Genomic DNA, 13,866 nt, shown 5'->3' with positions numbered 1-13,866 from the left:
GTTATTTCTTGATAACAGACCGCTGCGAAGTATAACAGACCGTTGCCATGAAAAACAGCGCGTTGCTATGGACGCGGAACGGACTATTTTCTTTGGCGGAAGCAATACATTCGTTTTTAAATCATTAAACTCCTTTTTAAATCAATAATTCGTGTCAAATTATTTATTTATTTTGTAGGTAGCCATGTAATAAGCGGGATAATGTATAGAGAGGCGGTCGTTATAGCGAATAACAACCCCTTCAGGCTGATTCAAGACCGTCCTGTTCAGCCTGTCGGGGTTGTTATTCGCTATAACGACCGCCTCTCTATACATTATCCCTTACATATTTAAAAAATAGAGAGAGGTTGATAACGGCAGTCAGAAGAGAGAAACAGATTTCAACTTTACTACCACAGCCGCTGAATTAGAAACCATAACATATAGCCTGCCCTGCATATCTGTTATGTAGATATAGAAACAACCTCAGTCACAGCAGCGATAGCTAAAAAAATATTTTATTTTTATTCTATTTTATTTTTGGTAATTTGATGCAAAGGTAATATTATATTACGTATAGTGTTATAAATTAACATAAAAAATGAAAATATAAAAAACCGATACCGCTAAAATACGTCATCACATTCTTTGAAAAGGGTCCTCTGATTCCAATGGGCTTTTGAACAGTCTTGGCTCATTTCATTTGAACATTCAGTCATGTAAGTCTATGGGAAAACCGTCGGATCAGTTAGAAAAGATATAGCAACTCGAGTCAGTACAGGTCTGAGGCGAGTTTGGTGGCTGTGTTTAACAGCTTTACCGAAGAAGAAGGAGAATTTAAAAAAAAAGTAGATCAGTTTGTGATTTGTCAAGCCAACACAATAACAATCAAAACATGAAAAGTGACATTCTTTTAATGAAACCACAGCTGTGAGAGAAACGATGATAACAGAAACGGTGTTCTAGCGACACCTCGTGGCCAGAGTGGCGCTCTGCAGCTGTTCCGCGCTGCCTGTCTGTCTGCGGTGAACCGGTTAACTCCGCTGTGGACTCGCTGACCCCGCTGCCATGGGCTCTGCTGCTGTGACTGCGCAGCTGGCGCCAGGTGCTCAAGGGAACCGTTTGAAGACGTTCACAAATGCGTTCTTTCCATTTGTAATTACAATTTGCGTCGAAAGATGCTGACTGTATATTTCCCTCCTTTAATCACGTCCCTGTCGCTTTAAAGATCCAGACAAAACGACCCATATGATTTTCGACCTCCAATCACCATCACTCCCTGGTTGAGAGTGCGAGCCCTCTGCGTGCGGACATGGCGAAAAAGGACAGATTTCTAAACAGAAAAGCACAGTGGGGATATGAATGACAGCTGTTTTCATGAAAACGATGCACTGAAATGCTAAGGAGGGGAGACGGTACTCCTTCGAGGCAGAAAGCACTGAATCACCATGGTTGTAAGACCCTTTTTCTGTTTATTACCTGCATATCTCTGAAGGTTCCTAGGCCTGTGCAATCTGACATGCATCAGTCACATCTGATTGACGAAGTGCTTGTCATACAGATGTGCTGATGTCATGCATTTCCCACATCTGGGGAGATCATCGACAACTTATTGCGACTTTTTGATAAGATGCTGATGTAAAAAAAATGTTTCAAACATCTGATCTAATTTTAATGCATAATAAAGTAGCCGGTCCAGCTCATGACTTTGAAGAATACTGCAACTTAAATTAGCAATGTTTACTGTTTGCAATAATGTTGATATATAGTAAGCTACTGGTAGAACGTCAGATCTTAAAATAAAAATATATATATATAATATAAAATCAGCTATACATCATAAGGAAAAATATCAAACTTGACATCATAAAATAAAAATAATCTTTGTATAATATTTCATATTCCACTACTTACTGTGTGGATAATTGGATTATAGTATGGCAGCTGGAAAGCCTATATATCATTTAGATACTCTAAAGATAACATATATAATATTTCCTTGTGAGGGACCATCTTGATTAAATATAAAAGCAGCTTTACATGTTCTTTCATATCTTTAAAAATCATCTTAATATGTAAGGGATAATGTATAGAGAGGCGGTCGTTATAGCGAATAACAACCCCAACGCGAAGCGGAGGGATCTTGAATCAGCCTGAAGGGGTTGTTATTCGCTATAATAACGACCGCCTCTCTATACATTATCCCGCTTATTACATGGCTACCTACAAAATAAATAAATAATTTGCCACGAATTATTGATTTAAAAAGGAGTTTATTGATTTAAAAACGATTGTATTGCTTCCGCCAAAGAAAATAGTCCGTTCCGCGTCCATAGCAACGCGCTGTTTTTCATGGCAACGGTCTGTTATACTTCGCAGCGGTCTGTTATCAAGAAATAACAGACCGCATTCTACATTGGAATTCAGCCAAGCCATGTAATAAAATATAATAATATTTTGGATATCTGCACTGCTTACCTGGATAATTGGATAATTATAATATGACAGTTGGAAAGCCTGTATATCATTTAGATACTATAAACATAACATATATTGTAATATAAAATGTAAGAATCATCATAATATATATGTTGGATATCTTCACTGCTTATCTGGATAATTGGATGATTATTGATTAGCCTATTTTAAGACACTCTACACACACATATATATATAATGTGTTTAATAGAAATAGTTTTACATTATTAGAAGAATTATAATTTTTAAAAAATGATATGCGTAACAGCTGCCTTTAAAATGACAATTACACCTACCTGTTGTTCGATTGCAATGTAAATCAATATCTACTATTTAAAATGTCAAATTGATGTGCGTCTCGATTAAATCTGATGCTCTTTTGTAGCTTATAGTGGAGAAAACTGCTGAGCACCCATCTGCAGAGTTCTCCCTCGTTGAGGATGAGGCCCTTCACTGCACCTTCTTGATGGACAGGCTGAACAAGCAACGTCTGTTCCAACCAGATCTGTGTGACGTGGACATCGTCCTCCTGCACCACCAGACTTCTTTCCAGTTCCAGGCCCACAAGGGTGTCCTAGCAGCCTACAGCCCCTTCTTCCACTCACTCTTTGCGTCGAGTAAGGAGCTGCGGCATGTGGAGCTCTCTCTGGAGGCCCTCCAGCCTCAAGGCCTGCAGCAAATCCTCAACTTCATCTACACCTCCAAGCTGCTGGTCTCCAGCTGCAATGCCCAGGACGTGCTCAAAGCTGCCACGGTGCTCCAGATGAGCAACATTGCCACTTCTTGCAGTGAACTCATTACTAGAGGCTCGCTGGAAATCAGTCCCGTTGTGGACCAAGCCAAACAGGAAGTAAGGGCTCAGAGCTGGAGCAACAGCACCTCAGTAAACTCCAACTTTCACATGGAGATCAAGCAAGAGAAGGACCCCACCTGTGCCAGAATCTACGGAGGGAAAAGTGAAGAGAACTCATATACTGTTCAAGTTGGCGAAGGGCGCCAAGTGCAAGTAGGCGCTTGTAAAGTAGAAGGCAAGGAAACAAGAAACCTGAAGGACTCTGAAGAACTTGGTTCGTTTAACGGAGAGCAAATAATTGTAGAGTTGAATTTGAACAACCAGACCCTTAATGTGTCCAAAGGTTTAGAGGGCAACGTAGCTGCTCAGTCACCCTCAGCACAACAGCTTCCTGGAAAAGGAAGGAGGAGCGATGACACTGTTGAGGAATCAAGAGACAATGTGGCCTTGGAGGAGGAGGAAGAGGAAGGTGAACAAAGTGAAGATGATGATGATGATGATGATGATGATGTGAGACTTGAAGGCACCAGTGAGGAGGAAGGTGACCATGCATTACCTGTATTCATATCTGAAAGACCACTACGACAAACCCGGGACTCTGCTGATGCTTTAGCGATGGTCTCCAAGAGAAGCCGCGGGAGGCAAGGGACGGCTCAGGTCGGGAGCGGGGAGGAGCGTCTGGACCAGGATAGCTTGACGTTTCAGAGCTTCACCTGTGTGAGGTGCCCCAAGACGTTCAACAACCGCTGGTACCTGGAGAAACACATGAACGTGACGCATAACCGCATGCATATCTGTGACAAGTGTGGAAAACGCTTCCTTCTGGAAAGTGAGCTACTGCTGCATCAGCAGACCGACTGCGAGAAGAGCATACAGGTGGGCTCTTTTGTCTGGATCTATGCATGCAATTTCTGTATTAATACATTTTTTATATTCTGTATTATTTGTAAAAAAAAAAAAAAAACATTTTGATGGGGGCTATATAGTAAAAAAAAAAAAATGTCAGGGTGTTAAAACTGTCCTGATATCATGCCTAATTAAAATAATGAAATAATGAAAAAGTAGTTTGGCTTTTTATTATAATTTCTTAAAAAAAAAAAAAAAGTTTAACTGCTTATTACAATTTGAAAAACTTGTCCGCCAAATCAGTCATGTGGTGCATCCCAAACAAAACTTATGTGATGGGACTCTCCTAAAACTTACTAATATAGCTATATATTTATTACATGGCTTGGCTGAATTCCAATGTAGAATGCGGTCTGTTATTTCTTGATAACAGACCGCTGCGAAGTATAACAGACCGTTGCCATGAAAAACAGAGCGTTGCTATGGATGCAACCGTAGAGACGGAACGGACTATTTTCTTTAGCGGAAGCAATACAATCGTTTTTAAATCAATAAACTCCTTTTTAAGTCAAAATTTTGTGTCAAATTATTTATTTATTTTGTAGGTAGCCATGTAATAAGCGGGATAATGTATAGGGAGGCGGTTGTTATAGCGAATAACAACCCCTTCAGGCTGATTCAAGACCCCGACGCTTCAGCCTGTCGGGGTTGTTATTCGCTATAACAACCGCCTCCCTATAACATTATCCCTTACTTAAACATTTTTGAAAATAATGATTAAGGTCTTATACTAATCCTGAAAAAGGTATAATTCTTTGTATGAAACCAACATGAATACAGAGAGTACATATTTATGAACTTATCATTGTGGTCATTGGATGTCAATCATTGGATGGTTGTGGTTTGCTATTGCTGTGATCTCATTTGAGTGACAGGATGTCCCGCCCTCGTTTACAAGGACACATGCACTGATAAATCATTTATTATAAACACTAAACGCTATATTCCATAAAAACAAGAAGTGTCAATTATGATTTCATGGTGACTTTAATGCAATGGACATGAATTTCTTGTTTTTTTACTGTTGTTTGTCTCATTTTTGTAGTGTCTAACTTGTGGAAAAGCTTTCAGGAAGCTCTGGTCACTTCATGAGCACAATAAGATTGTCCATGGCTATGCTGAGAAGAAGTACACTTGTGAGATCTGTGAGAAGAAATTCTACACAATGGCTCATGTACGCAAACACATGGTCGGTGAGTGGTGTTAGTGCCATTTTCACTTTCAAATCTTTACTCGCAGTCTCTCTCATACTCTAAACAGTAAGCTTTGACTGTCTGACTAATTTCTTACTTGTTTTACATGTCTTTAGCCCACACAAAAGAGATGCCATTTACCTGTGAGACATGTGGCAAGTCCTTTAAAAGAAGCATGTCTCTGAAGGTCCACTCTCTCCAACATTCAGGGGAGAAGCCTTTCCAGTGTGAGGTATGAAAACAATAAGCAATAAAGTAGGACAAGCTGTGACTGTTTTCATTATTGCCAATCTTTCACTATAAGATTTAGCAAATTTCCTTTCTAGTGTTTTTCTAGTTTTAGTATTTTACTTAATAAATTTGCCTATCAGCACAGTCAATATATGGATATGGTGATATGGAAATGAAAGGGATATTACAATGAATATTAGAACACAAGTTAATATGACGTATGAAAAAAAAAAAAAAACAACATGAAAAATCAAAAATCAAAACTACTTCTAAAGTCTTTGGATAGAGTGCCCGATGTATTTAAACAATAGGACATGGTAAAAAATATAGTTTTTCACATTAATCGAAATTTTCATTTGAACATTTCCAACATAAAATCTTAAAATCACAAGATTCATTTTTACTCTATTATTTGAAAATTGATCAGACAAAGTTCATATTTTTAATCAATATGTTCATAATTTGTATAATTAGAAGCTACCCTGTATTATTGTTTCCTGCACCGATTTTCAGTGCCCTCAGCGACATAAATCATGTTTTACAGGGGTTATATACAGTATGTTAGTTAGCAGCAATAATTGGCAAAAAAAAGTAATGAGTCAGTTCTTTTAATAAATAGGTCTAGAAAAGAAGAGTTACTGATTTGAATCAGTCTGAAACACTGTTCTGTATTATTTACAGCATTAACAGAATGAAATTTAAATAAAATATAAAATGTTTTGAATCGGCTAATCTATAATGGTACCTAGTAAACAATAAAAGAAAGTTATTCTATGGTTTCTGCACTGTGATAATAAACTATAACCAGGTGAACATGTTTTTGCATCATAACATTGTGTATTTTAGCACATCTGAATTGACCAATCAGCATCCAGGACCAGAACGGTCTGATTTATAATATCAATTATTCATTTTTGGCCATATTTTAAATTAGTCCACTCCTTTTCCTTTAGGTCTGCAGTGAGCGTTTTCAGTATAAGTACCAGCTGCGCTCTCACATGAGCATCCACATCGGACACAAGCAGTTCATGTGTCAGTGGTGTGGGAAGGACTTCAGTATGAAGCAGTACTTTGATGAACACATGAAGACGCACACAGGTGAGACGCTCTTACACATGTACAGCACTTTGAAATCTTTTATACAGTCAGTCTAAGAGGCCTGCTGTTTCTTTTTAGGAGAGAAACCGTATATATGTGAGATCTGTGGGAAGAGCTTCACGAGTCGACCCAATATGAAGAGGCACCGGCGTACACATACGGGAGAGAAGCCTTACCCCTGTGATGCGTGTGGCCAGCGTTTCCGCTTCTCCAACATGCTGAAAGCTCACCGAGACAAGTGTTCCCAGGTCAGGAACCCTCCACTGCTGGACTCCTCCGCTGTAACCAGTCAAACGGAAGCTGCCGCAAACCAAGAACTGCCGGTCGGGATGGAAACACTGAGAGATATCAGCCCACGTCTGCATGGCGTAGTCTCTTTTCCATCATCTGTTCTCCACTCAGTGGACGGGGGTCCGTCACATTCTCAGCTGCGTTCCCTTACACCACTCTACTCAGTTGGAAGGACAGACTCCAGGAATCTGTAACTACTGCTCTTGTTTTTTTGTGATGCAGAGGTAGTTTGTATGTAGCAAAGAGCCTGGGATTTCATGTTAGCCTTTGTTTGTTTGCATATGTCATTTTCTCTGATGTCTGATGTAAAAACATTTTAATATCCCTTCCATTCCCATCTCAAATGTTGACAGAGTTATCTGTGCTATGAAAAACCCTAGTTAGGCAAAAAGTATTAAAATACTGAAACTGCAGGGCTCGACATTAACGCTTGTCCGGGACAAGTGGATTTTTTGAAACTGGTTCCTTTAAAGGTGCAGATATTACAATATGCAGATTTTAATATATCAAAGCTGATTGAACACTGATGATAATATTGCTTCAGAATAAATTATATTTACAACACAAATAACAAAACAAAAGAAATCCGGACAAGCAACTTTTTTGACAGATTTACTTGTCTGAAGGACAAGCACATGAAAAGGCTTAATGTCGAGCCCTAAAACTATTACCCAGATGTATCATACTAAATGTAATACATATAGGCTTTTATGTACAGTATATTTACAGAATAATACATAGACAAAAGCATATTCAGTTTATATAGCTTTCAGTTTACATTTTATTAATCTTAGATGCTTTATTTTACGTCAGAGTTTGTCCATAAGTACTATTTGTATTTGGGGTGATGATCTGCTATATTTACATAGAGGTTTATGGAGAATTCATGAGTAAATAACGCTGGTCATGTCGGTGGTGGAAATGTCCATTCAGTAGATTCTGGCACTTTATTTTACTAGCTTGTTGGTGTGAAGGGTTTCATAATGATTTGTTTAGTCTTTACATTTTGTGATAGTTTTATCATTTATGTTCATTGTTTTCAGAAGCATTAATAATAATAACTATAATTTGTATGTTGTTAGCTTGTAAAGCTGATACATTTATGAGTCAGTGAATTTATGGCTCATTTTTTTTGTTACAAAACCTCAAAAAAACCTTGAGGTTTTGTGTTTTTGGTTGAATGTTTTTGGGTTGAACTTGAGCTGTTATTGTAGGTCATAAAAACCACAGCACTCCTTTAACCGGTGAATTATTAGAAATTGTATTATATTATTAATGGGGGAAAAAATCAGTTATTCTCCTCTATTTAATATACATCCACAGACTCTAATGTCTTCTGAATTAAAACATATATATTTTTTATTGTTTTTAACTGGTCATTTTGCACTTTTAGGCTGGAATCTTATAGTCTCAGATCTTTAAATGTTTTTACACAGCAGTAATTTTGGTATTTTTCATGAGTTGGCTATTCTTATGTCTGCAGTGTTTTAATTTCTGCTGATGTAACTATGAATATTTTGATCTTTGTTCCAAAATCAGAGAGGTGTTCAGATCTCTTCATTCCAGAGTGTTTGTGTTTGCATCAGCTGTCTATTAGTCATGAGGAAAAAACTTGGGGATCCACCATGAACGTCAATAGCAGTATCAAAAAAAAAAAAAGAGGAAAAAAGGATGGCATACATAAAATAAAATAATAACACTTGTAATCCTTCACCTTAACTTTTTTTTAATTTTCATTTGGCTTTGGACATTTACTACAGACACAACTGTGTTTTGTTGTTAGTGTTTTAATTTAGTTTGGTCATTGTCTACAGAATATTAGGTTATTGTTCAGTCATTACCATTTATTTCTCTCTCTTTTAAATATAAGAACATTGCACTTGGTCATAATTGCAAAATGTTAACTTGTTGTCTAAAATAACATATCATAGAATGACAGAAATCAATGTACATGGACATTTAAATAAGGTCAAATTATTCAACATTTAATTACCCAATATGACTAACAAAGAATTATTTTGAAAAAAAAAAAAAAATAGATGGTCTTGTGTTTGTCTCCATCCTTTTCTTAAAACAGTAGAATCTCTTTTTAGACTATTTGTATCATACTAAGATCTTCTGTACACTGACCCAGTGAAATTCATAACTCCAACTTGGGTATAAAACATTGATCTATTACAGACACAGTATATAGGCTACCTTAAGATCTACCACAAACAAACTATATTAACATTAAGCAAGCTAGGTCTGTGCTGTTCATTATGATTCAGTGGTATGTACTGTATGTATTGCTCATTTATGAAAATGTGGGTGGCATTATTTTGTCTATAGATGACAACTGTAGATCACAACTTTGTGAGTCTCAAGGTGTTCAAACGCACCCCAAGCACCGTGGCTCCTGCAGCATAACGGATCTCCCTCAGGATCCCATTCCAGCAGTTCTCCTCCTCGTCAAACCTGTCAGGAAAATCACAAGTTCAAACCTCATGTCTCAACTTTAGTTTCAAATATGACCAAGCTTTCTCAGCTCAATAAATCTCATTAAACCTTTAACCTAAATACTCACTTCCATATGTCGTTCATTTCAGTGGGCTCCATTTTTTCGGTGGTCTCTTTGGGCATCATAGCAAAACCCCCCACAGCATATAAGCAGCCGCCCAGTTCGATCAGGTTAAGAGAGCTCCTCTCCTGAGGGAACTCCACAAACTCCGACCAGCTAAGCGGGAGACACACAAGTGAGCAACTTACCTGAGTTATAATGTCTCATGAGCTTGCAATGTACACATAATATGATAAAGGAGCGGCACGTACGAGTTGCTGGCGATGTCGTAGACTTCCACACTGCTAGTCAGGCCGCTATCAGTAACTCCAGTCACCACATAGATTTTGTTTTTGAGTACAGCGGTGCCGAACAGCGAGCGGGCAGTTTTCATGGGTGCCAGATCCTTCCATTCAAACTTAGTGGGGTCATAGACACAGACTCTCTTCAGGCATTTCCTGAATGATCACATTTCAAGTCAAGCGGTTATGAAAATCGAGGACAACCTGGCATAGGCTATGTGTTTGTAAATTAGGATAAAATCAGGTTCTTCACTCACTTGCTCTCGGTTTTTCCACCTATCACATAGACCAGCCCTTTGTGTGAAACGATTCCATGTCCATAAACTGCATACGGAAGAGGGTCCGACTCTCCCCATTTGAATGACCTGTGTGATAATGAAATTATTAATGAAAATAAAATCAGAATTCAACCATATCAAACAACATCATATTGACCAGGGCTCAACCTGATCTACCAGAGTGATATGTGAGGGGAAAAAACCTGTGTTCTCTTTACTTATCAATTTCATACCATTAGGCTTATGGTCTATAAAATGAGCTATAAAATGAGGATAAACATGAAGAAAGACGTGGTTGTGCTGTATAGCCTACACATAAACAGAATATATTTTTGTTTTTTGAAGTGGCACAGTAAGTAAAAGCAGCCTAATGGCTGTATGGAAGTAATTTCTGAAATCTGAAAAATGCTGCATCCATGGGCAGCATCAGAGGTAGGATGGCAACTACATCTTAATCATATGATGTCACATATGTCACATTCACTCTACTGAGAGAATTAATGTCACATTCACTGCCTATGGTATCCCACAAGCCTGTTTGTTCAATTCCGTGACAATTTAGCTAAAAATAAAAATGGCGTCTGAAAGTTGTGGTTGGTGGTCAATTTGTGTGATTTTGACCAACTTTTTCCACTTTTGATTTAATTTCTAGCGAGACATTAATATTGTAGTAATTAAATATTCAATTAGCTATTACCAAATATATCTCTATTTTGTCATAGACCATTAGACTGTTGCTGCCTCAGACTGTCCTGAAACTGTCTGATATCAGTTTCGGGATATATCTTTTTGCGCAAACACTGACTGCAATACCTGATCAGTCAGCGAGGCAACAAGTCAGCTGCATGTTGCGATCTCCTGATGCTACTCACTGTCTGTCGTAGATCATTACAGAATCTAGTGCACGTGCTCCCTCCTTCAGCTCTTTTCCTCCCACCAGATAGATGGAGTTCTCAGCCTCAGCCAGACCGAACAGACAGCGAGGGTTTGGTAGTGAGGGCATCCCCAGCCATTCAGAGCTCATGGGATCAAACTGTGGGGTAAACAAGAACTCAGATTGAAAGATAATAATTAAAAAGCACTGTTCCTTTCTCATACTAATATTGTCACCTTCCTAAAATAATTGCCTAAGTCATTTTTTCAGGTTTCTCAGAAAACACAAAAAACTGAACCTAACTTCAGAGGCCAAGTAGATTTTCGTTCTTCTTGATGCAACTGCCATCTTGAAAAGCTTGTAAAATTGCCTAAGTCTCATTGTCTTTTGACTTAGGCAAAATAAAACAGCCTAAGTCACACTCTTGACATAGGCCATTATACTACAGGGGTAGAAATGCATGATCTGTTAAACTGAGGATGTGGGCGATTTTACCAGAGGTGGCCAGCATCATGAGAAGATGACTTATGCAATAAAATAATTTTTGTCAAAAAATGACTAAGGCAATTATTTTAGGAAGGTGACGATATACTTGTTTGATTCCTTCAACACAATCCCTTCAGAGGTTTCATTGGAAAAACATGAGGAAAATGTGTCATGCGGGCATTATTAAAAACATGACATATGAGGTCCAAAGCTTTAACAGCTGTTCTAAAGCAAAATAGACCCTGAGGGTCATTCTCACAAATGTATTTTTGGAAGGTGATGCTTTGAGTCATTGATTTGTAAGGCAAACACATAAAGCAACATTCCCAAAACATGCCTGTGTGTTACCTGAAGAAAGTACGAACTGAACGGCTGTTCTTTGTTCTCCTCATTGTACATCAGACCTCCAGCGACGAAGATCTGATTTTCCTTTGTGACAAGACTGCAGTGGTTCTTAGGGATCTCGGTGGATGAAGACGCCATATAGCACTCGTTTGCACCAATGTCATACGCCACTGTTCCGGCATCGCTAATCATCAATATAAGGTCTGTTTGAAACATTCCAAAACGTGGGTTGTCATTTAGGATCCCCGGCAGCAAACCCTCCTCATCCTCATCTTCAGAATCCTCCGCCGCGCCTTCCTTCCTGTGCGATGACCTTTTGACCCTATGTAGCAGTCCTTTCTGTGCATCCTTGATAAGCTGGAGCTCCTTCTTGAGCTCCTGATCCATCCTGATCAATTTGTGCCCCTCGACTTTCTCTTTAAAGTAACTCGTTGGCATAAGACGGAAACGGACGCAGTGTAGAAGTTCTGGCAGGTCTTTCAGTCTCTCACTCGTGTCATACTCCACCCAGTCCATGAGAGATTCAAACACTGCCTCTTCTCGTTCAACATTCAGGGAGTCACATGTGATGATAGCCGCCAACTCACTGGGACCCAGCTGATGGAAGTCTTGGTCCCGAATGATGAGGGGATACCGGTCGCAGATGAAGTCCCGTGCCTCCATGGCCAAACGTGGACAGTCCAGCAACAGTCCCAGTCTAAAGATGGCCAGACAGTTACTGAGAACAAGCTTCTGCTGCAGAAACGACACACACACGCTGAAGATTGACGGAATCTGGTACATGTTGGCCGCCATAAAAATGTCTTGGACATTCTGCTCAGTCAGGCTGATATCCGAGGTGTACATGTACCTCAGGATCATTCCCATGATCCCAGGTTCGATGTCTTTTAGAACAATCTCCCGCTTTTTGCTCTCTTCTAGGTCTGACAGGAACATGGCTTTGAAGTAAGGGCTGCTAGCGGCTAGCACTAGCCGATGGCAAGGAAACTCTTTGTCTCTGATCTTCAGAACACAGTCCACAAACTTGTTAGCATCTAGGAGATCACAGAGCCCATCTTGTAGGAGCGTTTGCTGGTACATCCGCGGCTCTGTCACTGGGTCCACTGACATGGAGGCCATCTTGTTATGGTTTGATGTGATTTCAGTAGGAGGGAGGGGTGTCCTAGTCCTCTCCCACTGCAGAACTGAACTGACTGTATTAACACCGTTACTCTAAAAGAGAAATGGCGGAGGTTGTGCCTCTTTGGTGTGGCCTCCTTCCTCAGCTGTCACAAGTTATCAGCTACTGTCTGTCCATCTATATATAGAAATGTGCAAATGAACCACACTTAGGGCCTGAAATTCAACCTGTCCCTCCCTTCCCCCCGCCAAACAGATCATGCCAACAGCTGACATGCTGCTCACTGGGACTACTGAGTTGTAGATCTTATGCAAAAGGACAGGAAGATGTGAAAATTTTATGTTATTGAGAAATGTGGCCAATTTGAAAAGAAGAGTTACAGAGAGAAACAAAAGATGGAAATCAGACCAGATTTGAAAGGAGACAAACTGAAGTTTGCCTGCCTGTTGCTTTGAGAGATAATGTCCACCTGGTGGAGCCCTCTAGTGGAGCTCCTCACGATCGTGGGCTCCTGCATCCTATAGCATCAATTCATAGCAATGCCACATTTATAACTGGTTTTATTATTTTTTACATAACAGTAGAGAAGTGACAGGAAATAACATGGAGAGAGAGAGAGAGAGAGAGAGAGGGGAACAGGACATGTCCCAGGCTATACTTGAACCTGGGTCCTTCTGAGCACAATAGCACTTTCTTTATCTGTCATAGTTCCAACAGAATTTCTTAAGTTATTGATGTGTTCTGCCTTTTTTTCATATGGAAAGAAGTGGAAATAGCGGGGAGAACAGGAATGGCAAGTGATAAGAGCTAGGTTCAAACTTCACTTACAGGAGTGCCATGGCTTAATATGATTAATATTTGAGCACTAGACCTCAGCTTGTTTACCGTTTCACCTTGAACCTGTATTTGGTTTAAGCATTTTCTGGTCATTTTTATACATATTTAATTTGAAA

The 13,866-nt window shown here is 39.2% G+C and overlaps 2 protein-coding genes across 3 annotated transcripts; one reads left to right on the top strand and one right to left on the bottom strand.

The window, feature by feature from the left end:
• Window positions 1–1,274: 1,274 nt before the first annotated feature.
• Window positions 1,275–8,329, top strand: zbtb47a (zinc finger and BTB domain containing 47a). 2 transcript variants are annotated; one of them, XM_079877608.1, is made up of 6 exons: window positions 1,275–1,433; window positions 2,843–4,126; window positions 5,202–5,349; window positions 5,466–5,581; window positions 6,534–6,678; window positions 6,757–8,329. In XM_079877608.1, the coding sequence occupies exons 1-6, from the start codon at window positions 1,428–1,430 to the stop codon at window positions 7,161–7,163; spliced, it is 2,106 nt and encodes a 701-aa protein (XP_079733734.1). In that variant the 5' UTR covers window positions 1,275–1,427; the 3' UTR covers window positions 7,164–8,329. The 2 variants fall into 2 exon arrangements, with proteins under 2 accessions (XP_079733734.1, XP_079733735.1); XM_079877609.1 differs by having other exon boundaries at window positions 1,358–1,430.
• On the bottom strand, window positions 8,311–13,065 carry klhl40a (kelch-like family member 40a). Its single transcript, XM_079877610.1, has 6 exons — window positions 11,797–13,065; window positions 10,961–11,121; window positions 10,068–10,175; window positions 9,781–9,966; window positions 9,536–9,685; window positions 8,311–9,426 (listed from the first exon to the last, which is right to left on the bottom strand). Exons 1-6 carry the CDS (start codon window positions 12,910–12,912, stop codon window positions 9,315–9,317), a joined length of 1,833 nt encoding a protein of 610 aa, XP_079733736.1. The 5' UTR covers window positions 12,913–13,065; the 3' UTR covers window positions 8,311–9,314.
• Window positions 13,066–13,866: the final 801 nt, after the last annotated feature.

Source organism: Squalius cephalus (assembly GCF_949319135.1).
Source record: "Squalius cephalus genome assembly, chromosome: 7".
Classification (NCBI taxonomy): domain Eukaryota; kingdom Metazoa; phylum Chordata; class Actinopteri; order Cypriniformes; family Leuciscidae; genus Squalius; species Squalius cephalus.
The sequence above is the reverse complement of the archived record's forward strand: the minus strand, read 5'-3'. Positions and strand labels throughout refer to the sequence as shown.

Coding starts and splice junctions, on each gene's coding strand:
- klhl40a (XM_079877610.1), bottom strand. CDS start 12,912: ATGGCCTCCATGTCAGTGGACCCAGTGACAGAGCCGCGGATGTACCAG. Junction 9,967..10,067: donor GGTGGAAAAACCGAGAGCAA/GTGAGTGAAGAA, acceptor GTGATCATTCAG/GAAATGCCTGAAGAGAGTCT. Junction 9,427..9,535: donor GAAATGAACGACATATGGAA/GTGAGTATTTAG, acceptor TTTTCCTGACAG/GTTTGACGAGGAGGAGAACT.
- zbtb47a (XM_079877608.1), top strand. Junction 4,127..5,201: donor ACTGCGAGAAGAGCATACAG/GTGGGCTCTTTT, acceptor TCATTTTTGTAG/TGTCTAACTTGTGGAAAAGC. Junction 5,350..5,465: donor TGTACGCAAACACATGGTCG/GTGAGTGGTGTT, acceptor ACATGTCTTTAG/CCCACACAAAAGAGATGCCA.